The sequence below is a fragment of the Chelmon rostratus genome, chromosome 16 (assembly GCF_017976325.1).
Source record: "Chelmon rostratus isolate fCheRos1 chromosome 16, fCheRos1.pri, whole genome shotgun sequence".
NCBI classification, from domain to species: domain Eukaryota; kingdom Metazoa; phylum Chordata; class Actinopteri; order Chaetodontiformes; family Chaetodontidae; genus Chelmon; species Chelmon rostratus.
The window spans coordinates 4,030,045-4,055,788 of record NC_055673.1 but is presented as its reverse complement, the minus strand read 5'-3'; the positions used below and the strand labels follow the sequence as shown (position 1 = coordinate 4,055,788).

The window sequence follows — 25,744 nt, the reverse complement described above, 5'->3', positions numbered from 1 at the left end:
AAGTTTAAACCGTACAATGAGAAGTTCTCCATGTTGACAGGTAGATGGCGCCCTCCGATAAGCAATATGCACGGCGTGGTCTGAACGACTGCCGTGTGCCCTGTCTTAACTTCCTGGTTTTGTTCATATCTTAAAAAAATAAACTGTTCTGCAAATCTTATTATATCATAACTAGGGTTGGTTAGAGTGTTTGCAAAGCAGTAAAGGTGGATTAGTGAGAAGTGAACATGTCAGGCTGCAAGCTTTCAGGTGCAGAATCGAGAGGTCAGATAAGGACAAGAGATACAGAAACAACCAACCAGCTCTCTCTCTCTCTCTCTCTCTCTCACACACACACACACACACACACACACACACACACACACACACACACACCTTTATTTATATCGGTGAGATGAGCGACTCCATCCAAAAAGTTTCACACACTCCCATCTTGTCATTGTTCTAAACTAAATACAACACATCCAGGTCACATCCACAGAGCAGGACTCGTGTGTTTCTAACAAGCTTTTTTAAAAATTCAATATATTCACCAATGGTGCAGCTTTTTCTTCCAAGTTTTACTGACGTTCATTTTTGATTATTTTACAGAACACATTTCCATCAGCATCAGAGGAATGAGGCTGAACGGGGAGGCAGGGACCGATGAGAGAACAGCCATGGTTATCTCTCTCCTCCTGCTGTGGTCGTAGTTTGCAAATGGTGCCAGATCTCTGCGACACGTAAGTACGAAACCTAAGACGCTCATCGGGTGATTTCCTTGAAACGGCACAGAGCACGGCTGTGCTGTTTCTGTCCAGCGGGGGAGCTGTAACACCACATCAGACTGAGGTGTGGTCGAAGTCGAGAGCAAGTTTTACTGTGTTGATCTGCCTCGTGCCAGAAGAAGGAGCAGAAAGAAACAGAACGAAGGAGTTAATCAAGTTGCTTTCGGGGCAGGATCAGTTTGACTCGCTGATTCTGCCTTTTCCAGTTAATTAAAGCATGTTGTTACCTGGACAGTTTCATTCTGCCATTTTGAAACATAATAAGGTCTGCGTATCAGGAAGCAAATGTTGAAACCCAGTGAAAGCTTGCTTCCTTATTCTCATGTGAGAAACATTTAAGCTTAGAAACAAACTATAATATAATAATAATAATGATAAACTTCATTTGTATAGCAGCTTCATACAACAAAAGCAGCTCAAAGTGCTTTACGACAAAGAAATTACATGCAACAAGTGCCTCACTGACAAATTAACAGGTAAAATGGACCAATATCTGTGTGGATAATCATTTGTGGTTTAGTTGAAATCAGAAGCAGATAACTTGCAAATGTTCTCTAACACAGATCAAACCAGCATGTCTATATATATATCAGTGTAATATGATACAGTGCATGTCCTGTTTCCTGTTGACACCAAAGTCTGAAGCTGAATTTGACATTCTTACAGTGCCATTAAAGTTCCACACTTCTCCTCTCATTTCAGGCCCAAAGAGCTAAAATTATGCAATATTTCACTAAAAGGCAAATATTACAAAACAAATTTTCAGCAGAACATTGCTTCATTACTTACTTATTTTCCTCTCTCCTGTTAATCGTCTCACAATCCCCGCAGATTCATCTTGTGACCCTTTGGAGGGGACGGACCCCCAGGCTGGCAATCAGTGGATTAAACTGTCAAATCGTACAACCTACTTAATATACAAGTCAAAATCTTTGAAACACTGTAATTTGGCATTCAATAAAGATTTGAATATAGTTCATGGTGTGGAGGCTCTGTGTCAGCCATCTCTTTGCAGAGAAGCAGCATTTAGCAGTCGACTCTGATTCTAAGTATATTTATCTGCTGTTACAACTTGGATTGTTGTGAAATAAAAGTATTGATTAGTGCAGCTTTAAAGCCTCATTGCACTGCAATTGTTTGACTACATAAATGTAAATTATGGTGCTGCGGTGACCCTTTTGTTCATGTTTGGATTACAGATTGTGTTTTTACTGTAGTAAAAAATGCATTATTCTCCTACAAATCAGAAGACTTCTCTTAGAAAACAAAGCTCAATGTTGCAGATTTCTTACGGAGTAAAGTTCACCCTCCTCTTCGATCTGTCACTTGCTTCTGTCTGCACTAACAAAAAAGCTTTCATAAATGCACAGAGCACAAAGTGATGAAGTGTCGAGAATCAGGTGATATTTCAGACAGTGCAGAGCCACGAGTTCCCCGTGATCAGTGGGTTGTTGCTGTCTGAACTTCATGGGACAGGATTACTGGAGGAGGTCTTTGAGGCTGAGGAGAACAAAATCTAAAATAAGATGAACAGACAAACAGACTCTTACACTAAATCCGACGTCTTATTGGTTAAAACCTTATTTTCTGTTCAGGTCTTTATTTCTCATCACTCCTCTCTAACATCATGAAGCTCGGCTCACATCATCATGACACAGCGGCTCACTGGTGGCTGCTTCAGACTGTGGTGAACTGTGAACAAACACTTGCTGCAAAATGGATCAAGAAGAGTCTCAATTCAAAGGTCCTGCTGTTTTGGTCTCTTACTCTTCTTTTTGTGAACCATGAAAGCCAGAAGCTTTTCAGCATCTGTTCCCTGTGTGCAACTATCAACTGAACAAATATGGCACCAATAGTTGTGGGTGATTTGGAGAAAATCTTACCACAGTTTGTCATTTTATATCATGATATCAATGTATGTGGTCATATAGTAAAATTTCCTGATGATCAAATGAAAAACTGCATTTCTAGATAAAATAATCAGGCTGAAATGTTTTTGTTTTCATCTAAAGTATTAAATACCTGACAAATCAAGAAATGTCATCACATCATGGAAATCAAACATTAATTTGCCCCCATGAGCCGAATACAGCCACAGGTATCTGGGTATAAACAACACCACAAAACCTCTGACGGTTTCTGTTGTCTTACAACATATTTTATCACAGCAGCCAAACTCAGGCTGGGACACAAGATCCAGTTCTTTTAAAACATCTTTGATTTTGTTATTCACTCTCTGTATTGATTAATGACAGAAAGATATTTTATATTTTTTATATATTATATTATATATTATATATTTTTATTTGATATTTTAATTATTATTTATATTATTTGTACTGCTTGCTATTTTGATATTTGATTCTGTATAGTTTGCTCTTTTTAGCCCTATTTCACAAATTTTCACTTTTTTCACTGTGTGTAATGCTGCTGCTGCACTGCAATTTCCCAGCTTGGGATAAATAAAGTCTGTCTGTCTGTCTGTCTGTCTGTCTGTCTATCAATCTATCTATCTATCTAAAGTCTGTGATGAAAAATCAACATCTGACAGATCCAGTGTGTTTGATGAGTTTAGGGAGCTCATCAACATTCAGACACACTTTGTAAACTACCTGAGAGAGCGACTGTATGTTCACAAGTCTTTGTTAGTTAACAAGTTAACCAGCAGAGGGTAACACAAAAATTATGTCGAGCAAATAAGATCCTGTCTCCTGAATATTAAGTATTTAAAACTGCTTTCTCTGCATTTCTACAGACCAACAGGAAGATGCCGGTAATCAGAACATGGAGCACAAAAACAATTTTTTTAGTTACATCAGTTGATTCAAACAGGGTAAAAATGTCTTTGACAGTGTCATTTTTTGTATTTTTATATCATTATGATGAAAACGTTATGAAACAAGTTGCCATTTCAGATGATGAGAGTCGTCCATATCAAGAACACAAAGTTTACAAAAGGACAGAAAAATATATATGTTCATATGAATGCATCTAGTCACATATGTGGAAGCAAATATCTAGATGTTCCACAACAGATCAAAAGACGGATATTATGAAACAAAAACCAACAAGATACTCCTGGTTTGTTTTTAGTTTCAAATAAATATACAAACTATTTACACAACTGGAAATCACATTATATAAAATTTTTGGCACTATATTTTTATGGCAATTTTTCTTGTCTTCTCTTTTTCTTATATATGGATTTTTTCCATATCTTTTCTTTTATATAGAGCTTTGTATAAAATGTATAGTCAGCTCTTATTTTGCATTTCTCTATTCTGTTGCTATTTTTTTCAAACTGCTATTACCTGCTGCCTGTAACACCTGAATTTCTTAGTGAAAATCTTATCTTATGTACGTGCATAGAAGTGGCTTCTAGAAATGTAGCAGTAACCACACAGAAAAATGAGTGTAAGCATATATGTAGAACCACAAAGGTGGAACATTTGGGTCTTCATTTAAAAGCAAAACAGTAGAAAATAAACTGGAAACAAATTTTTGTACTGATGTTTTGTGTATGTGTGCACAGGGGTGGGCGACTTTGATGCTACACGTCGTTGTTTATGTAATTTCATGTTGTGACATATGATGTCACAGATGCATGTTTTTGGATGTTGCTCATTGATTTGTTGTGTTGCCTCCACTGAACTAATACAACCAGAGAGCCAAAGAATGGCTTTCTCACTATAAACAGAGAAGAAAACGCTCTACTGTCAAATATGAGCTATTTTAAGGTATATGTCATCAAATCACCAGATATGAAAATGGTAATGCATGAATGTGTGTGTGTGTGTGTGTGTGTGTGTGTATGAGTATATGTAGATTTACAAAAACACAAAGCACAAAAAACAAAACAAAAATAATTTCAAACGTAAATGTCACCATTTACGTTTGAAATTATTTGTAAAATATCTGCCAGCTCATTTTTCTGATGTGTTTTCTTTGTATTCTGATCAATAAGCATCGACGACTAGATTCCCAACCCTGATTCTATCACTGTTTGACATGAGGATGAATAACCAATGAAATCCCAGTTTATGGAGGAGAACGTGGCCGCAGCGCTCCTTGTTGCAAAATGTATCCAGAAACCTAAAGAGACAAAAAGAAAAACATCAAATACATAAAATACAAACAACATCATTCACCACAAATGTTGTTCAATTCCACAAAGACACATTTTTGTTCAATCATTGAGACTTAAAATATCAATGATTGATTGAAGTGTTGACATTGTGGAAGCCAAGTATTTACCTGCTACACCACTATGTTCAACACCAGTTGAAGAAATTGGCGTCCCTGTTTGTCTAAAGGTTCATATTTGACTTTTTAATGTTACACTTTATCTGACCTGCTGATGTGAAGGTTTCTGAAAGCACCTTTCTCTTAATAATCTCATTGAACTTCATATAAAACAGCTGAAAGTCAAATATTTCCTTTATAAAGAGTCACAGAAGTCTCTCAGCGAATAAAGAAACAATCACAGAAAGTTCTTTAACACAAACTTTAAGGCAGCTTGTTTAACAACAGCTGTGAAATTCATGTCCCACATGAAGCGACTCACTGTGTTCAGGGTGCTGCTGCTGTGTTTGTCTTTCAGCCTTTTGGATTCAGTTCCTCCATGACCTCAGGGTTGTTTATAGCTGTAAGGTCAGAGAGACGTTGTTAGCCCACATCCTGCTGTGAACTCACACTGTGTTTAACAAACAGCCAACACTGCCACAAAAGTTCCTCAGCACAGAATCCAGAAAGCCCATTTCATCTACAGAGAGTGTGTCAGGTCAGAGGAAACGGAATAAAAAGAGGTTTCACTTACGAGATGGAGGGCGTTTGGCTGAAATAAAAAGAAAAAATGACAAATTATTCATCTTCTTACAGCTGAAAACTTTGTCAGCTTCTTTCCAACTGATCAATAAATCCCGTCCAGCTTCTGTTCAGATCTTGTGTTATTTCTGTTCCCGTCACCTCTCCTTCCATCATCATGCTGTCGTCATATTATCACCACACTGTGGCTCTGAGCCTCGCAGCTCTTCCTGCTGTTTGAAGCTCATTTTCATGCTCGGACAATTTAAATTTGTCTCACTTTTGCAATCTGGATAAAAGCATCAAAGTCTAAAATCAAAATACTGACAAACAGCTTGTCTCTGTGTGAGTCTCTCACCGTTCTTCTTTTTGTAAATCATGAATCCAACGGCAGCGATGAGGGCGAGAGCGAGAACAACCACTGCAACAATGATGTAAATGTAAACAGGACTCTCTGTAGAGCAGAAAACAACAAACCGTCACAACCTGAACACATGAAGCAGGTTAGAAGACAAGAACATCCATTTACCAAAAGGACCACAATCCTGTAGACACACACTATATGTTTGTTTGTGCTGCTGCTGTTGTTCATGTCAGCTTTTATCTCTACTCGTCTGCACATAATTACTGTATCTATGCCTGCCTTCTGACAGTCTTATTCAAAGTCCTTTTTCACCGTCAGCAGACGTGGACAATAAACTTCATTCTGCCTGATTTACTGATGATACACACATTCATCCAGTCAATAAATAATCTGCTTATCTTCTAAAACTGACCAGCAGTAAAGTCAATACAGTGTCTCAAATCTCTGAACATTAAAATGGTTAAACATGGTCTGAAAAAACAGTAAAAAAAAACTGTAAGAAACTAATTTTAACAGTGATTTAAAAACTAAAATAAATGATGAAAGTGGTAAAAAACTCACCTTATTTCAAAATACATAATTAAATGTATGTTTGATTGTTTCACTATTGGAACTTTTGCATTAATTAAAGCCAAGTAAAAATAAAAAATGATGGTGGACGTCGATTATTCCTTTAAAGCTTTTTAAAACTTTGACTTTAAATTAAGAAAAGTAACTTTTCATTCTTTCAGGGATTTGTTGACACTGTTGTCAGCGTGCAGGGATTTAAAATTAATCAAAGCTTCAAAATTATATATAAAAACTAGATGAAAACAATATAAAGGAACAAAACTTCTCATCCAACAAACATAAAAATACACAAAGTGACAGTAAAATAAACGTGTGTTTCCTACGTTCATCACTTCTGATCTCAGTCTTACCCCCGTTGGTCCTGATCACTGCTTTGTCCAGTCTGGTGACGACGTCCTTCACACCAGAGAGCTGAAACACACATTCGTACTTCCCCCAGTCTTCAGACGCTGAAGGTTTCAGGTCAGCGCTCATCTGGAAGGTTCCATCGTGGTTGGGGAGGGTCTCTCCGAGCTCCACGCCCTCGTGAAGCTCCTCTCCATCTTTCCTCCAGACGAGTGAGGCTCTGTTAGGGTAGAAACCTGAAGCGTGGCAGCTGACTGGAGAGGAGGGAGTCTTCTGGAGGAGAGACACTGAGGGGAGCTCTGCAGAGTAAAGAGAAAGACACATTATGATTTACTCCATATTAATATCATCATTCTGTCTGATGCATCTATTTTACATGCTTTAGCAGCATTCACTATATATATGTATGCAATGAAAGTAAACATGACTGAAGTGGAACTGAGAAAAGAAGGAGGGACAGAGGAGAAAGAAGACAGATGAAGACAGGTGAGGAGGGTGAGACAGATTAGAAAGGGAGGAGGAGGACAGCGAGTGTGAGACAGACAGAGGAAGACACAGAGAGAAAGACAGAAAATGGAGGGAAGGAGAAATGAACTGAGACAAAGTGAGTCTCTGTATGTTGCTTCATATTTACTGTAACGTGACTGTTGGTTAGAAACACAAGAGACATATGAAGGTTGTTGTGTCCATTAAACGACATCAGGTCATGTGATTCTACCTGTTCTCAGCAGAGAGCTCCTCCCATAGTTCACATACTTCTTCAGCCACTCAGGACAAAGCTGGGTCAGGTAGTTTTTCTGACCGCCTGAGAAAGCTTTGTTATTATCCCACTTCTGTTTGGTGATGACAGCTTGGTGTTTTGGAGCAATGAATGTCTCTGTCTTCAGGTCAAATGAGATGAAGTCTTCTCCATCATAACCCCACTGATCGTAACCATTAACCACTCCAGTCTCATTGTCCCACTCACAGCCGTACATCCTCTGGTAAATGTGGACACCTGAGAGAGAGACAGACAGAGACTACAGTAAACCAGACTGAGATCACAGTCCAGTCATCCATCATCAGTTGAGATCACATCTTCACCACAGACACACACTGATCCACAGACACCAAAACACAGGATCTACACCTCCTGCTGTCAATGGCTCAATGGAAGACGCTCACAGCCAATCATAGATAGATAGATAGATATACTTTATTTATCCTAAGCTGGGAAATCGCAGTGCAGCAGCAGCATTACACACAGTGAAAATAAGTGAAAAATTGTGAAGACTATAAAGAACAAACTATACATAATAAAATATCAAAATAGCGAGCAGTAAAAAGATTATATACATAATAATAAAATAGCAAAATAGCAAACAGTAGTAATGAAAAAGTATTGCACAAATAAGAATATCTACAGCAAATGGCAGTGTGTAGAAAATAAAGTGTACCGTGACTGTGAGCATACACACAGTGAAAAAAGTGAAAATTTGTGAAATAAGACTATAAAGAACAAACTATATATAATAAAATACCAAAATAGCAAGCAGTAAAAATTATACACATAATAATAAAATACCAAAAGTAGCAAACAGTAGTGATTAGAAGTATTGTACAAAAGAGATTATTATTATTATTATTTTTAGCTGTTATTGTACAGTGCAATGGCATGTGGCAGGAAAGATTTCCTGTATCTGTCCCTTCGACAGCGGAGCTGTAGCAGCCTGTGGGAGAAGATTCAATTCAAGATTCAAGAGTCTTTATTGTCATTGAGCATGTCAATGAAATTTTCATTGCAACCCCCATGTTAGGAAAAGATCGTAAGAAAGATAAGAGGATTAGAAAGAATAAAATTAAGATAACTACAATAAAATAAAATAAACCAACATGCAATAGAAATATTCATAAAAGCAATTAAAAATATACCAGAATGAAAATATACTAAGGCAATAAAAATATATTAAACAATAAACAATAAAATATGGAAGTGAAATGTGCCAACAGAATAAGATATACAAGCAGAATAAAATATACACAGTGAAATGTACTGACAGAATAAAATATACCGGTGAACAATAAAATATACCAATGAAAATGAAATGTGCCAATAAACTCAAATGCATATAATTTTGTTAAGTGTATGTGTGTACCTAAAAGTTAAGTACACAGAAGGTGCAGGTGGAGGTGTAGGTGTAGGTGTTAAAGTGCGGTGTGCAGTGTTCACAGTTCTCACAGTCTCTCACTGCAGTGAGGGGCTGCTGGGGGTGATAGCTCTGACAGCTCTGGGGAAGAAGCTGTCCCTCAGTCTGTTGGTGGTGGTGCGGATGTTCCTGTACCGCTTTCCTGATGGAAGCGGTACAAACAGTCTGTGGCCCGGATGGCTGGGGTCCGTGGCGATGGATCTCGCCCTCTTCCTGGCCCAGCCTTCACATACGAGTCTAGGTCAGGAAGGGGGCGGCCCACGATGCCTTGTGCAGTTTTAACCCGTGCCAGTTGTTTCCTCTCCTGTGCCGTGCAGCTGCCATACCACACTGTCACACTAAGGCAAAGGATGCTTTCAATTGTGGCTCTGTAGAAGTTGACGAGCAACTGAGAGGAGAGTCCAGCCCGTTTCAGTTTCCTGAGGAAGAAGAGCCTTTGTTGTGCCTTCTTCACCAGGCGGGAGGTGTTCATGGACCAGGAGAAGTCAGATGTGATGTGGAGGCCCAGGAACATGATGTTGTGGAACATGATCCGTCTTCCTGGACCTCCTGAAATCCACAATGACCTCCTTGGTCTTCCCTGTGTTCAGCACCAGGTTGTTGGCTGAACACCACTGGGTGAGCTGGCGTATCTCCTCTCTGTAGTGGGTCTCGTTGTTATCTGAGATGAGACCCACTACTGTAGTGTCGTCCGCAAACTTCACGACTGTATTGGTGGGGTGTATGGCAGCACAGTCGTGAGTAAACATGTCTGTTCATTGTGTGATAGAGAGGGTGCTGATCATTGTCTATGATGGATAGCCGTTTATTCAGCGTCCTCCTCTCCACCACAGTCTCAAAAGACTCAAGTCTGAGTCCAAGTACAGAGCCGGCCTTCTTGATGATCTTATCAAGTCTGTTGGTGTCGCTGGCTCTGATGCTGCTGCCCCAACATACAACAGCAAAGAAGATGGCACTGGCAACAACAAACTGGTAGAAGATCTCCAACATTTTGCTGCACACGTTGAAGGATCTCAGTTTCCTCAGGAAGTAGAGTCTGCTCATCCCCTTCTTGTACACAGTCTCTGTGTTGGATTTCCAGTCCAGTCTGTTGTCGATCACCACTACAAGGTATTTGTAGTCCTCCACCACCTCCCCTTCGATCCGTAGTGGCTGTGAAGGCGTCTTCTTCCTCCTGAAGTCGATCACCATCTCTCTGGTTTTGCTGATGTTCCGCCTCAGGTGGTTCTGTTCGGACCACTCAACAAAGTTGTCTATCAGTGTCCTGTACTCCCCCTCCTCTCCCTCTCTTATACACCCGACAACAGCTGAGTCATCAGAGAACTTCTGCAGGTGACATGACTCAGAGTTGTACATAAAGTCAGTGGTGTATAAGGTGAAGAGGAAGGGAGAAAGCACAGTCCCCTGTGGAGCTCCTGTATCACTGACCACCACATCAGACAGCCCGCTGCCCAGACGGACAAACTGTGGCCGGCCTGTCAAGTAGTCAGTAATCCAGGAGATCACTGCGTCGTTAACACCCATCCCCCGCAGCTTCTCACCCAATAGCAGAGGTTGAATGGTGTTGAAAGCACTGGAGAAATCAAAGAATGTGATCCTTACAGTGCCTCCTCCATCATCAAGATGCATATGGGCTCGTTGCAGCAGGTAAATGACAGCGTCATCGACTCCTAAATGGGGATGATAGGCAAACTGCAGAGGGTCCAGGAATGTCTTCACCTGTGGACTAAGCTGGGCTAGGACCAGTCTCTCCAGGACTTTCCTCACATGGGATGTGAGGGCGACTGGTCTGTAGTCAGCTGGGTCAGATGGCCTCGGCTTCTTGGGGACTGGAACCAGGCAGGACGTCTTCCACAGCCTCGGGACTTTCTCCTGGCTCAGGCTCAGGTTGAACAGATGTTTCAGTACAGGAGACAGCTGGCTAGCACAGGTCTTCAGGATCCTAGGTGTGATGCCATTGGGGCCTGCTGCCTTTCACTGATTGAGTCTTTCCAGCTGCCTCTCTACCTGGCCTGAAGTCACCGTTGGGTGGTTAATGCTGTCATCATGTGGACGGCGTGGACGTCTCAGAGAGAGACAGAGAGGCTGCTGGGAAACAGAGTGAGATCCTAACACAGTTCATATCCTCTTTGTGTTTTTACCACACTGACTCCATTGACACCAACAGCTGATCTCCACTTTTAATAAATCGTTGATGCTGTAAAATGTGAAGAAATAGAGAAAATGTCCGTCACAAGTTTCCAGAGGAGAAGCTGAAATCTTCTAATTGCTTCTTTTGTCCGACCAACACTGAACAGTATTTCATTTAAAACAACACAAAACAGAGAAAAGCAGCAAAGTCTCATATTTGAGAAGCTTCAACTAGAAAATGCTTCATAAAAAGACTTTAAAGATTAATTGATTATCAAGATTTTTGTCAATTAATTTCTGTTGATCGATTCATCGACTGACTAATCGCTTCAGCACTGTACATGTTTACTATGGAACAGACACACTGTGGTCAGGACAGTATACAATCCAATCCATCTTTATTTATAAAGCACAGTTTAAATAAACTCAAGGTTTCCAAAGTGCTGTACATAAAAAAAAATAATAATAATAAATAAAAAATAGGCAGTAAAAACAGACAATAAAAATAGAAAACATACTACATAAAGGGTAAAATACCTGTGCACATAAAATAAACAATCTAAGAGGTGATAAACGCCAAGGAAAAGAGGTGGATTTTAAGAAGAGATTTAAAAGTGGCCACGGAAGAGGACTGCCTGATGTGCAGCGGCAGTTCATTCCAAAGTTTAGGGGCAGCAACAGAAAACGCTCGGTCCCCTCTGAGCTTCCGCCTTGTTTTGGGAACCCTCAGGAGCAGCTGGTCAGCTGACCTGAGGGATAGAGTAGGTGCGTGAGGGTGCAGAAGCTCAGAGAGGTACACAGGGGCAAGGCCATTTTGGGCTTTAAAAGCAAATAAAAGAATTTTAAAATGAATTCTAAAATGGACGGGTAGCCAGTGAAGTGAAGCTAAAATCGGTGTTATGTGCTCAAACTTTCGAGTGCCAGTTAAAAGACGTGCAGCTGCATTCTGCACTAGTTGCAGACGTGCAATGGAGGACCCGCTGACCCCTATGTAAAGTGCATTACAGTAATCAAGCCGAGTGGTTACAAAGGCATGTATTACTGTTTCAAAGTGCTGTCTGTGCAGAAAGGGTTTAACTTTAGCGAGCTGTCTGAGCTGGAAGAAGCTGGTTTTTACCACGGCTTTAATCTGGCTGTCAAATTTAAACTCTGCGTCCACTTTTACCCCCAGATTTCTAACTATGGGTTTGGCAAACTGCGCCAGGGAACCCAGGTCGACTGGGGAGGTCGCAGAAGTACCACCGAAGACAATCACTTCAGTCTTGTTCTCATTAAAATTTAAAAAGTTTCGAGACATCCAAATTTGACATCATCCAAACAGTTTAAAAGTGGCTCAAGTGCAGAGGAGTCAGCCTTTTTAAGGGGAACATAAATCTGGCAGTCATCCGCATAACAATGAAATAAAATGCCGTGCTTCCTGAGAATGGACCCAAGTGGGAGAAAGTATAAAGAAAATAAAAGCGGGCCCAACACTGAGCCCTGTGGAACCCCGCAAGAGAGAGGGGCAGTGGAGGACACAGAGTCACCAAGGCCAACACAGAATGACCGTTGAGATAGGCAGGACCTAAACCAAGCGAGTGCCTGGCCCCTGATGCCCACCCACTGCTCCAGGCGAGCAATTAGGATGTCATGGTCCACTTTGTCAAAAGCAGCAGTTAAATCTAAAAGGACAAGAATTACAGAGTGACCAGAGTCATTTGCTAAAAAGATGTCATTAAAAAACCCTTAAAAGTGCTGATTCTGTGCTGTGCAATGTTTTAAAACCAGATTGGAAAATTTCAAGAGTGTTGTGGTCATTTAAAAAGTCAAAAAGCTGAGAATAGACAATCTTCTCTAAGATTTTTGATACGAAGGGCAGTTTAGAAATAGGCCTAAAGTTAGCCATAACAGTGGGATCCAGTCCGCGTTTCTTAATCAGTGGCTGCACAACTGCATGTTTAAACTGGACAGGAACCACTCCTGATGACAGACTGCTGTTAATAATACTGAGTAAGTTAGGCCCAAGAGTGGGAAAAACCTCTTTAAAAAGTTGAGGAGGAACAGGATCATTGGGTGAACCTGATGGACACTAGAGTGGTGCTGTTGAACTTGTTAAAACTCTGATGTAAGTGAGACATTTACATGTCGTCCTGTCCCACAGGTTTATTAGTGGCACGAGGCAATGCACGAGCCACTCGGCTCTATAGCTCTTTGAGCTATAATACATAGCTGGAGCCACTATTGTAATCTCTCACGTTTTTTCTTCTTATTTTTCATATTCCGCGCAACTAGTCCCGCAGCTTTGAGAAAACCCTCGCAAACTATATATCAAAACCTGCGGCTTGATCGGGAATGGTGTGCTATGTACTTATGACAGGTTCGTTAATAATTCGCAAAGTTATTCGCAAAAAACTGAAAAGAATTTCCCATAAGAAATGACTGGGAAATTTCCTCAAATTTCAGCCTCTTTCAAGTTTCTGCTGCCTCGCCATACTTTCTCCTAGAGCAGGCATGGGCAAACTATGGCCCGTTATGCGTTTTAATCCGGCCCACCGAACTTGAAAAATTAAATGAATAAACCTTGTTAATGCTTTATTTTCCCTGCAATTCTGATGTTTTCCCACTAGATGGCACACTGTACATCGGCTTTGTTGAGGTGAAGCGTAGGCCTATCACTTCACGTTTGCACTTTACCCTCTGACCCATCAGCCCTTCTATAAAGATGAGCGGACCTAAGAAACAGAAAGTGGACAAAGAATGTAGAGTGTTCAATAGGGAGTGAACAACTAAATATTTTTTCACTGAACACCGATCATCTGCTGTTTGCCTCATATGCCAAGAAACTGTGGCGGTTTTTAAAGAGTATAATACTAGCCGCCATAGAACGGGAAGCTGCTGCTCAGAAGTTGGCAGCTAATTTAAAGGCTCAACAAAGTTTTTTTCACCGTCAAACTGCCATTCAAGAGTCAAGTACCAAGGCCAGTTTTATGCTTTCATTCAAAATAGTGAAGGCCAGCAAACCTCTGTCTGAGGGCGAGTTTTTAAAAGAATGCATGGTGGAGACAGCAGGTATTTTGTGCCCGGAGAGCAAAGACAAATTTGAGAAAATCAACTTATCACGGCGGACAGTGACTCGCCGCGTGGAACTAATAGATGAAGATATCACCAGCAGCTGAAATAAAAAGACGGAGTCATTCACGTTGTATTCTTTAGCACTGGATGAAAGCAACGATGTCAAAGACACTGCTCAGCTCCTCATTTTTATCCGAGGAATCAACGACACTTTTGAAATAACAGAGGAGTTTTTGACAATGGAGTCTCTGAAAGGACAAACACGGGGAGAGGACTTGTTTGACCGGGTGTCTGCTGTCATCGAAAATGCGAAGCTTCCTTGGATTAAGCTTGTCAACGTCACCACAGATGGATCTCCAAATTTAACAGGGAAAAACGTTGGCCTGCTGAGGAGAATTCAGAATAAAGTGAAAGATGAAAACCCTAACCAGGATGTCATTTTTCTCCACTGCATCATCCACCAGGAATCTCTATGTAAATCGGTATTACATTGCAGTGCTGGTGATAAGCCAGTATGTGCCATTTGCTCTTACTGTACCTATCCCAATGGCCAGGCAGCCAAATACAGGTGTAAGAAATGTGGACTGGGTCTGTGTGCTCTGCTAGACCTTGCTGTGAAAGGCTTCCGCATATTGACAAATTACACACTGTGTATAAAAACAACTAGGGATGCACGATAACTGTTTTTTAAAACCGATACCGATAACCGATAACTTTCAGCTCCTAAAGGCCAATACCGATAACCGATAACACACACATATACCTAACATCATGACATCAATACCACGAACAAAACCAAAAACAGTTTTGACTCTTTAAATGAAGAGATATTTATTTTTCCAATGAAAAACTATTGGTAAGCCTCTCAAACATGTTCTTAAAGCTATCAAACAAACCTATTTGATATCTCACATCAATTTAAATAAGGTGCATTACTTACTGATATAAAAAATAAAGGCCCCTTGAAATGATGCAAATACATGCATCAGGATTACAAACTGAAAAAGTGCATTCCAGAAGTTTACAAAAAATAAATATACATCGAAAATTAATGCACTGGCACAAGTTAGATTCAAACATTTCTATTTAAACAAACTGAAAAAGTGCATTCCTCAATGACAACAAAAATAATGCACAATGCATATTGTACTGACAGAAGTTAGAAGACGGCGCTCTTAAATACTCAATTCTGATTGGTCAATAGCGAAAATACAGCAGTGTTCCTAACAGTCACAGACTAAAGGGGCAATCCCTTAATGTACCAAGCTCGATAACAAATAGCCATCTGATTTGAGTGGGATAATGTGGAGCATTTTCCGTACATTATTTTTAATTTGTTTGGAGAGGACCAAACACTTGGCTGGAGAATGATGTTCTCAGCAAAAAAGACGAGAAAAGTAAAGAACAACGCTGGACCGACAGCAGGAGCGATATTAAGACACAAAAGACCTGAGGACACAGAGACTGACCAGATTGAAGCCAACAGACACAAAAAAACACCAAGAGAAACACAGCATGGACGATCGGTCTGCTGAAAAGACTGCCGAGTGGAGACAAAACTGGAGACAGATTTTTTTAATGTCTGACGCTGAAAGCAGAAATCAGCTGATGCGGGACTTTTATCCATCAGTCTTTTTAAATCGACCATTTACTTATTTTTCTAAAACATATCTCAACACCAAACACACGTACATCTGGCCCAGACTTCTACGCTTCTCACAGTCTAATCGTTTTTTTGATAGCAGCGACCGTTTTCTCACAATCACAAGTTGTTCGTGAGAAACCTACAGCTAAAAAGTAGCTGTTCCTCAAGGGGAGAATTAACTGTCAACAGGTGTAACTGTCGGTTACACGCCCACATTCAGTGTCATAAGACACACATACACACACATCTCCATGACAACCAGCCTTAGCATGATTTAAGCCCATTAAGATCAAAGGTGCCCCCTAAACAAGCACATCAAAACAAGAGCATTGTTTGAAAACAACCTCTGTCCAATAAGCAGCTGAACTCAGCTTCAGTATTGCAGGTTGGGCTGGACTCAAAAAACCTGGGACAGTGTATATATATATTCTGTATATATGGATAGTTTAAGCACACACACACACACACACACACACACACAGTTAAGACAGACACAGACACATATTTACACACATTCACACACACACATCAGACACATCTCCATGACAACCAGTGAAACCCCCTCTCAGGCCACGCCTGCCGATGACGTCACATAAAAAACGCTATCTACGCAAGTCCCCATGGACAAACAGCATTGCCACCATGGATACATTTATCAGATAAGATTAGATTGCTAGCTAGATAGCAATAGCTAGCGCTAGCTAAATAGCGATCTAGCTAGGTAGTGATCTGGCTAGCAATCTAGCTAGCTAGCGATAATTAGCGCTAGCGATAACTAGCGCTAGCCAACTATAGCGATAACTAGCGCTTGCTAGCTACCGATAACTAGTGCTAGTGATAAGAATAGATAGATAGATAGATAGTGAAGAAATTAATGTTCTACACGAAGGTTTGCTTCTGTGTGGGAGAATTTATTGAGGAAATAAACGAATATAGATATCAAGTATTTATGAATTACTATGAATACATCTTTCTGTAGATAGCCTACAGATGTTGTATTCATTCTAAACCACATACATATTTGAAATATAGATTTTTAATGTTTAATATATTCAGGGAGTTCATAGTAAAACTCATTCTCCATGTCTTTCTTCATCATGTAATAGCACAAGCAACGCTGTATGCCTTCAGCCAATCTTACAGCTTCTATGCAAGAACATGAACAGGAGTCAGGTAATAACTTATATGTATAGCCATGAAAAAAAGCCACATTCAGAGCTAAAAGCAGCAACTCCAGCCCCCTTCACTCTCCACAAAAGTACAGAAAAAAATGGGAAAAAAATGAAGCTGCACTGCAATTAGCTACCACATTCTCTGGTTTAAATAGCCCATTTATATTATTTTATATTAGGCCTATTATATTAATATTCTTACAGTAATTTTTAAACTTCTGCCATACATATAGACATGCTGATTTGCAATAAAGTTGAAGTGGCCCCTTAATTTTTTTTTCCAGAGCTGTAAATGCACACACACATGATCTGAGATGATATGAGAAACAGTGGTATAGATAATACCAGCAGCCCCCTCGTGCCACTGTCAAAATTTCGGCGGCGCCGGAATTGTCTAGTTAAAACATACTGCTGCTCCTCTCATATGAGGACCCAGCAGAAGCAGCCTGCGTCCCATCTACAGTCGAGCGCTGTACATTAAGAAACCAGACGCTAATGTTCCTCCATCAGCTGTGTGTTGGAAAACTGTTGTGATAAACAGGTTCCTACAGTGGAGTTATTATGGAGCAGCTCACTGTGGGCGGTCCAGTAGACGTGCTGTGATCTAATCTAGTGGAGATAAAGTGTTAATAATCTCTGCTGGTTATTATGGGATGGACAGAAACACTGGATGTAGGACGCCAGATCACAGTCAATTGTTGAGTCTGACTGTGTGTTTCAGCCAAGAAAGGCCTCCATCACACAGTCTGTGTGTGTGTGTGTGTGTGTGGTAACATCTCTTTGCTAAAACACAGGATTAAAATATAAACAACATTTAATCAACGGAAAGTGAAACATAAACAAACCTCCAGTTTGGTTGAAGCGCTGCTTAAGAACTTCAATGTTGGATTTGAAGTACTTCTGGTCTCCCGTCAACAACTTAGTCTCCCTCTCCCAGTACTCTGAATCATCTGCTGTGACTCTGCTCATCCAGTCCTGTTTGGGTTCTGCTCTCTTGGTGTTGCTGTCATAGTGAAACATCTGAACTTCATCGACCACCCCAACAATCACAAACTCTGGGAAGTTTGGGACTCCAGAAGAACCAGTGTAGAAATACTTCAGAGAGTGAGCCACTGTAAGAAAAACGTAATGTCATGATTTCACTTTTCAGAATCACAGTTTTATTAATCACTGAAAAATGTTTTTTTCCTGCACACAGAATCAAAAAGAACTACAGCACATTCAAGACGTCCTCATCATCTCTGCTGTGCAGTCAACAAACACAAAAACACATTTAGAAATAAAGATTTTGCTGCAGAAACTCTTTCATATTTCTGATGATTTCCTCTTGAAAACATGCTTTTATTCTGAAATTAAACATGAAAAGAACCACACATTTAGTTCCTGCAGTTGTGTCGCTGACTCTCACTGACAGACAGCAGCTGGTAAACACAGGCGTCACTGTTTGTTTTCCTCCTGCTGGATATCTCAGTGTGAAGTGAAACGATAGTTACGCATGTAACTACGGTTCTATGAATCCTGGATGACCGCCAGAGGCGGTGCTTTAAGCACTGAATGAGTCCGTCTCGCGCATGCGCAGGTCGAGAAGTAATACCAACAAAGTCACCTGTGAGTGACCCCCTGACGACCTCGGACAGGCAATAACTTCCGATGTCGCCAGGGGATCTGTTCCTGCAGAATCTTCTTGCGAAGCCACAAGGATTCTGAGGGACTGAACGCTCTGGCGGTCATCCAGGATTCATAGAACCGTAGTTACATGCGTAACTATCGTTCTATTTCATCCTTCCTGACCGCCAGAGGCGGTGCTTTAAGCACTGGATGACCAATACCAACAAAGTCACGAGGAATCCGAAATACAGACCTTATTGACTGGAAGCAGAAGAACTTGGTAGGAGGACCACACTCAGTGGGTGAGGAGAGGCAATGTTTACCCGATAGAACCTTGCAAAAGTGCTTGGCGATGCCCACGAGGCTGCGGCACATATTGCCTCCAGAGGCACTCCTCTCAGCGCAGCCCATGATGTGGAGACACTTCTCACAGAGTGGCATCTCACGCCAGATGGCAGAGGATGACCACCTGCCTTATATGCGTGACAAATGGCTTCCACGATCCAGTGAGCGAGACGCTGTTTGGAGAGAGGAAAACCTTTCTTTGGACCGCCAAAGCACACGAAAAGCTGGTCCGACTGGCGTATACCCACAGTTCTGTCCACATAGGCTCTCAGAGCACGCACAGGACACAACAGCACCGACTTCCCATCCCCTTCCCCTACTGGTGGGTCAAACCGAGCCAGGTGGATAGGCTGATTAAGGTGCGAGTTTGACAAAACCTTAGGCAAGAATGCAGGATTCGGCCATAAGGTGACCCCTGAACCGTCTGAGTTCCAGCGTAGGCAAGAACTGCGGACCGACAGAGCATGAAGCTCGCTAACACGTTTTGCCGAGGTGATAGCAAGTAGGAAGGCAGTCTTCACTGACAACCACCGTAGGCCTGCCTGTGCCAGGGGCTCAAAGGGTGGCGAGCACAGAGCATCCAACACCAGAGGCAGGTCCCACGCTGGAGCTCTCGGCAGTCGTGGGGGACGTAGTCTCAGAGCCCCCTTCAAGAAGAGCGTCACCAACCTGTGACATCCCACCGTGTTGTTATTGATTAAAACGTGCCGAGATGAAATGGCGGCTACGTACACCTTCAGGGTAGAGGGTGACCGACCGCTATCCAGGAGGGACTGCAAAAACTCCAAAATAATAGGCACAGAGCAGTGCACAGGGTCCTCATGCCTTCCTGAACACCACCCAGAGAACAGCCGCCACCTGTTCTCATACTGTGCAAGGCTAAGGCTTTTGCCGGGTCGCTTATGATGGTCATTTTGACCCGGCTGAAGGCAGGGGGCCGGCGTCGGAACTGCAGTTTGTACCCCAGGGCTAGGGTGGACATCACCCAGGGGTCCGAGGTGTAAGCAGCCCAATAACTGAGCTGTTGCTGGGAAAAGCAGCCGACGACCGGCCCCGGAACTTCAGTTCCTGGCCCCCCGGCCTTTGGAGGCTCTGGGGGGGCGCCGGTTAACATCCAAGGCCCGAGGCTGGCTAGAGGGCTGCCGATCAGGGGCCCGGACATCCTGAGCTGCCCGTCGAGCAGGCTGCAGCGCTGACCGTTGCACTGGTCGCTGCACTGCCTGCCGAGGCCTCTGGTAGCTACCAGAGCCAGGCTGTGGCTGAGAGCGGCGCTGCACAACTGCTGAAGAACCTCTAGGTCGAGCAGGGGGGGGCACACTCCTGTGGAGACCTGAGAGCTGCTGTCTGGTCTGTCTGGCTTGGACCGTCCGTTCCAGTGCCTCTAAAGCAGCCGACCCAAACAACTCTCCTGGCTCCACCGGGATGCTGCGAAGGGTCCTTCTGCATGCCTCTGAGAAGGGTGACTGAGCCAGCCAAACCTGCCGGCGAGCCTGGACCAGGGTGGACATCACACGCCCTAGCTCCCTGGTCATCAGGGCGAAGGCCTGCAGAGACGCATCACTAAAATTATGAGCTGATGTGTCTTGTGTAATCTCTTGAAGGCAGGCTGAGAGGGCGAGCATGAGGTGAGACATTGAGTTCCCGATGCGGCCCATACGAGCCGCTGCATCATAGGCCTTAGAAAGTAAGTCATCCGTGATGCGACACTGGGGTGAAGGACACCTCGCATTCGGCCTCAAGGCCTCATCAGGAGAGACTATGAGTGAGGCCACCGTGGGCTCAACAGCCGGCATGCAGCCAAGACCAGACTTGGCCGCATCCTGCATGGCTGCTAGTGTTCGGCCATCAGACGTTGCATGAGAAAGAGCCTTAGAATCTCTCCAACATGCATGCAACTCCTTTAGGTACTCCTCTGAAGGAGGCACAGAGAATGCGGCAGGGGCTGTGCTGCGCCTAAAAAATGCGCTCGCTGGAGCCGACTGGGCCTGCGGTGCATCTAGCTGCAGGTGCGCCAAGGCCATACGTATGATGGCCCCCATGGAGCTACCCTCTGAGCAACCACCTGAACTATGGGTCGAGGAACGAGAGCCTGCTTGTGAGGGATGGGAAACAGTGTCATGAGAGACAGTGTCTGTCCCATATTCCCCAAACTCAGTGGCTGAAGCTGCCGTTGAGAGGATGTCATCCTCTGGACCAGACAAGGCCACCCGAGGAGCGGATGCAGACGCACTCCCTGTACCAGTCCCTGTCTGGAGGGCTAAAAAGATGGACTTCATCTGATTAAGCTCTGCTGTCAAGTGGTCAACTCTGAAAGCAAGCTCACACTTTTTTGTCTTCTTCCTGGAGGAAGCACCGTCAGTGTCCGGAGCCCGACGTTTTGGCCGGCTAGGTCGGGCTGGGGACCGCCTGCGAGTATCAGTTAGGACTTCCGGTGAGGGGACACCACTAAAAAATTGTTCCACCTCAGCCAGTCTTGCAACCCTCACTGCCCGGGGCATGAAGCTGCAATTCATGCAGGGGTCCTCTGACAGACCCTCCTTCAGGTGCTCGATGCCAAGACATGAGGGGCAAAGGTCATGACCGTCCTCAGGCTGCAGAGGCGCCATACAGGCGGTACAGGAGTGAGAATTCATCATAATAGGTACGATCGAGTTGCTATTGCCAACTCTAAATCAAAAGGGACGCTGCGAAGTACGAGGTCCTTGCCACAACAACCAGATTAGCTCGAGCGAAAGCACTGCTGCTAACCGTAACGAGACCGAAGAAAAAAACACACCTATGCTGGGAGAGGGAGCGAAACCACAGCCGTCACCAACAGGTCGCTACTGCAAGATTACTAGCCCAAAACAAGTACAAACAAAGTTGCCACGAAATAATAAAGTTAGCTTAAGCGGACACACTGCGGCTAACTGTAAAGATAACAGAGCACAACTACGCCGGGAGAGGGAGCGAAAACACTACCGTCACCAACAAGTCGTCACTGTAAGCTTCTAAACAAAACGGGTGCAACCAAGTCGCTGCCAATTAGTAAAGTGAGCTTAAGTGGACACACTGCGGCTAACTGAAAAGATAACGGAACATAACTAAGCTGGGAGAGGGAGCGAAAACACTGCCGTCACCAACAAGTCGTAACTGTAAAGCTACTAAATAAAACAGGTGCAACCAAAGTTGCTGCCAATTAATAAAGTTAGCTTAAGCGGACACACTGCGGCTAACTGTGAGGGTAATAGAGCACAACTAAGCCGGGAGAGGGAGCGAAAAACACTGCCGTCACCAACAAAGTACAATATGTGTCTGATTAGCGGTACTTTACCAGTCGGATCCAACCGTGTGATGCAGGATAATCCGAAGGATGGAGCGCCTCACTGCCCGGGGCGATGCCGGTGAAACCGCATACACCGACAGCTTGACGCAGCCCTTGGAGGGCGAGCACCTCGCAGCTCCGACCAGCAATGAGCGGTCACAAGGCTACCGGCGACAAGCTGCAAGACTGCTGTACGTAGCGGTGATAACTAGCTCTAAGCTAATGCTATGACCGTAGTACACCTGCGAAGCGAGAAGAAAAAAGGAACAGATCCCCTGGCGACATCGGAAGTTATAGCCTGTCCGAGGTCGTCAGGGGGTCACTCACAGGTGACTTTGTTGGTATTACTTCTCGACCTGCGCATGCGCGAGACGGACTCATTCAGTGCTTAAAGCACCGCCTCTGGCGGTCAGGAAGGATGAAATAGAACTCCAGTTTAGTCTCCAGTTAGTGGAGTCATTTATTCTTCAGGATGCTTCATTAGTATCTTAAACTCCTCATTATTGTTTGAAATGTGACATCACAAACCTCTGAGCTAAATATATTCACTGCATGTGACTCTAATTTATTTTCTAGATTCAACACGTTCAAACTTCCTCTGTTTCATTATATTACGTCTCTAGTTTAGACTATAAATTGTGACCAATGACAACTTCTGTTTCTTCTTCGTGAGGTTTTGAATCACAGATTTGAACTCTGTGAGTTTCTTCAACATAAATCCTGCAGCTCTTCTTCTTCTACACTTTGGAAGTGGGTTGTTTTGCTCTTTTCTCCTGCTCTTGTCATTTCTCATCATTACGTCATGTAATTCATTTCATTTTATTGATGATGTTGTTGTCAGATGTTTGTGGATTTCAAATGTTGAACATGAAGGTTTTACTTTAAAATAAACCAACAAGACAATAAATATCTGACCCTTGTGTCCCTCACTTTCAGATATCTTCATTAATGGAAACTGAAGAATTATTTCTCTGTTTTACCTCCAATATCTTTGATGATCAACATTTAAATCAAATCTTCTGTATTTTATGACAATCCCATAATGTTAATGGACTCAGCTCTATGTTTCAGAAAGATCTCTTCAGTAATATTTGTCAGTTTATCTCTCATGTAGTCGTTCTGTACACTTTCTATCAGGATCAGTTACATACTGGATTAAAAGCAGCTTTTTTATCCACTTTAATATCAGTTGTTAAACTCCAACGTTCCCTCCACCATCAACTCATGTTTCTTCACTTTCAGTCCAGATTATAAAAGTTTATTCTACATTTTTTTCTACTTTCAACACAGTTGACATTCTGCAGGCGTCTGAATTTTGACCATTAAATTATTGATCATGTCAGAATCCTTCACCGTCCTCTGCTCTCTTATTGGATGCAGATCATATTTCTCTGATCTGTGCTGATACTGATATCAATATTTGGGAGTTCAAAAATATGAGATATCAGCTGATAGTGGTTTTTATAAAAACAAACAAGAGAGGCAAAGGACTCCTTGGATTTTGTGTTTGTTTGCCTGGTTTTGGTGATCAGGATCCAGACTGAGCAGGACATTTCACAGCTACAACTACCTGTCAGTTCTTTCTGGTGGACAAACTTTGTGATGGAGACGCTGTTTCTACATGACATCAAATCTAGTTTGGCATTTCTGTACTTTGGAATTACTGTACAGTTTATTGTGACTTATCGGCACAGATACCAACATATCTGTCTATCAAGTGATATCAGCAGATAATACCTGAGGTTGATTCATCCTCGAGCTCCACCAAACAGCGTGTTATTGTACATACAGGAAATGTAATAACTGCCAGTGTGATGTGACTCGACCCAACTAACCAAACTCCACGCTGAAGCAGATGTGTAATTCACTGGTGGAGTCAAATGAAGGAACTCTCTGGGGAATGGCTTCATGTGACTTGAAATATTATAAAAAATATATAGAGGTCAAACAACGACGATATGAACTTATTATTGATGTTCAGTGAGGCAGCTTTGATTATGTGCGTTTTTCTGTCTCAACATCATTGTGTTCATTCTACACAATTCAGATTAACCGCAGTGACGAGTTTCTACACTGATCATATGTTAATTATGCCTAATGAGTGAAAAACTAATACAAATATTCAGATAATTCAGATAGAAGTCAGGATTAATAACACTAAATGAACGACGACACTCTTCTTATATAAAACGCTCATGAACAACTTAAAATGGCAGAAATGGGGAAGTGCGCTTTAGGCTCCAGTTCCGGACAACAAACGACGGTTTTGTCTGCTTCTGTTTTAGCATCAAGTTCGATCAGAACTGATGAGAAATACTTTTTAAAACATTTCTATCATCTGTCCTGCAGCTCCACATCAAAGACTATCAAACGAAGCTTCACTTCATAAATACAGAATATAAAGACACGAAGCCTTTTTTCTTTTCCAATCAACTGACTTCAAAAAGTCTTCACTCACCTGCCGCCGCCCCATGAAGACCTGTTCCCAGGAAAACCAGAAAAAACAAAGTCCTCATTGTGGACTGTCGCATCTGAAGCTTTGACAGAATAACGACTGATGTTTCTTTATTCGGACAAACAGACGGAGACCTTCCTCCTCGAGGATCAACTGTGAAATGAGTAAAAACGCGGAGAGACGCTCAATGTGAGCCAATGAGAATTCAGACCGAGCATCGACGTCACTTATTACTCGGTAAAACTGAGCCACTGAGGTTATGAACGAAAGCGAAAGTTACATGATCTTGTTCCAGCCTGTGGAGGGGGATGGGGAGACATGACATGCGGGTCTTTATTTTCGAGTCTGAAAGCTGCTGCTGCTCAGATCTTGTTCAATGTTTTGCAGGTTGATGGGATGTAATGTGCAGAAATGTATTAATTCTGTGGGAGGTCAGAGGTTACTGTCAGGTGCAGATCAGACACTGTGGAGTCTGTGTGGATGCAGCAGTGTCTTATTGTTCTTTTGTTCTGTATGGCTGCTCTGGGACTGAAAACAGTCCTGATCTAAATATCAACAACAAACAACAAGTTTAAGTGTGTTTTCATTGATGCTGTAGTGAGTAAATGTGGTGAGGAGCGCCCCCCAGTGGTTCAAACCTGCAGGTGACAGTTTCTCAGAGTGGGCTGTTATGATCTGTTATTTTAAACACATTCGCGTGCAGTCATAGCATCTGGTTACTCAATAAAATACAGGAAGTGGCCATTTGGATGATGATTATCATCATTATGATTAATAAAACATCAGCCAGCCAAATCAAATAACCACATTTCTAACACTTGGCTTTACATTATCATATACATAAATGTATTATTATTGATGCATTCATGTGTCAGCATCACTTTGATGTTGCAGCTGGTAAAGATGGAGCTAAATGAACTACTTTTTGATTCTGTTGGGTATCTTAATATGCTATAATAATACATCAGAATTTATTTGTTGATTATATTTTGCATTAAT

The 25,744-nt window shown here is 42.4% G+C and overlaps 1 protein-coding gene across 1 annotated transcript; it reads right to left on the bottom strand.

Annotated features, from left to right (window-relative positions):
• Window positions 1-4,704: 4,704 nt before the first annotated feature.
• LOC121619468 (major histocompatibility complex class I-related gene protein-like) lies at window positions 4,705-24,904 on the bottom strand. The gene is made up of 8 exons (XM_041955207.1): window positions 24,749-24,904; window positions 17,879-18,145; window positions 7,568-7,846; window positions 6,855-7,148; window positions 5,929-6,024; window positions 5,584-5,601; window positions 5,332-5,410; window positions 4,705-4,859 (listed from the first exon to the last, which is right to left on the bottom strand). The coding sequence occupies exons 1-7, from the start codon at window positions 24,819-24,821 to the stop codon at window positions 5,364-5,366; spliced, it is 1,074 nt and encodes a 357-aa protein (XP_041811141.1). The 5' UTR covers window positions 24,822-24,904; the 3' UTR covers window positions 4,705-4,859; window positions 5,332-5,363.
• Window positions 24,905-25,744: the final 840 nt, after the last annotated feature.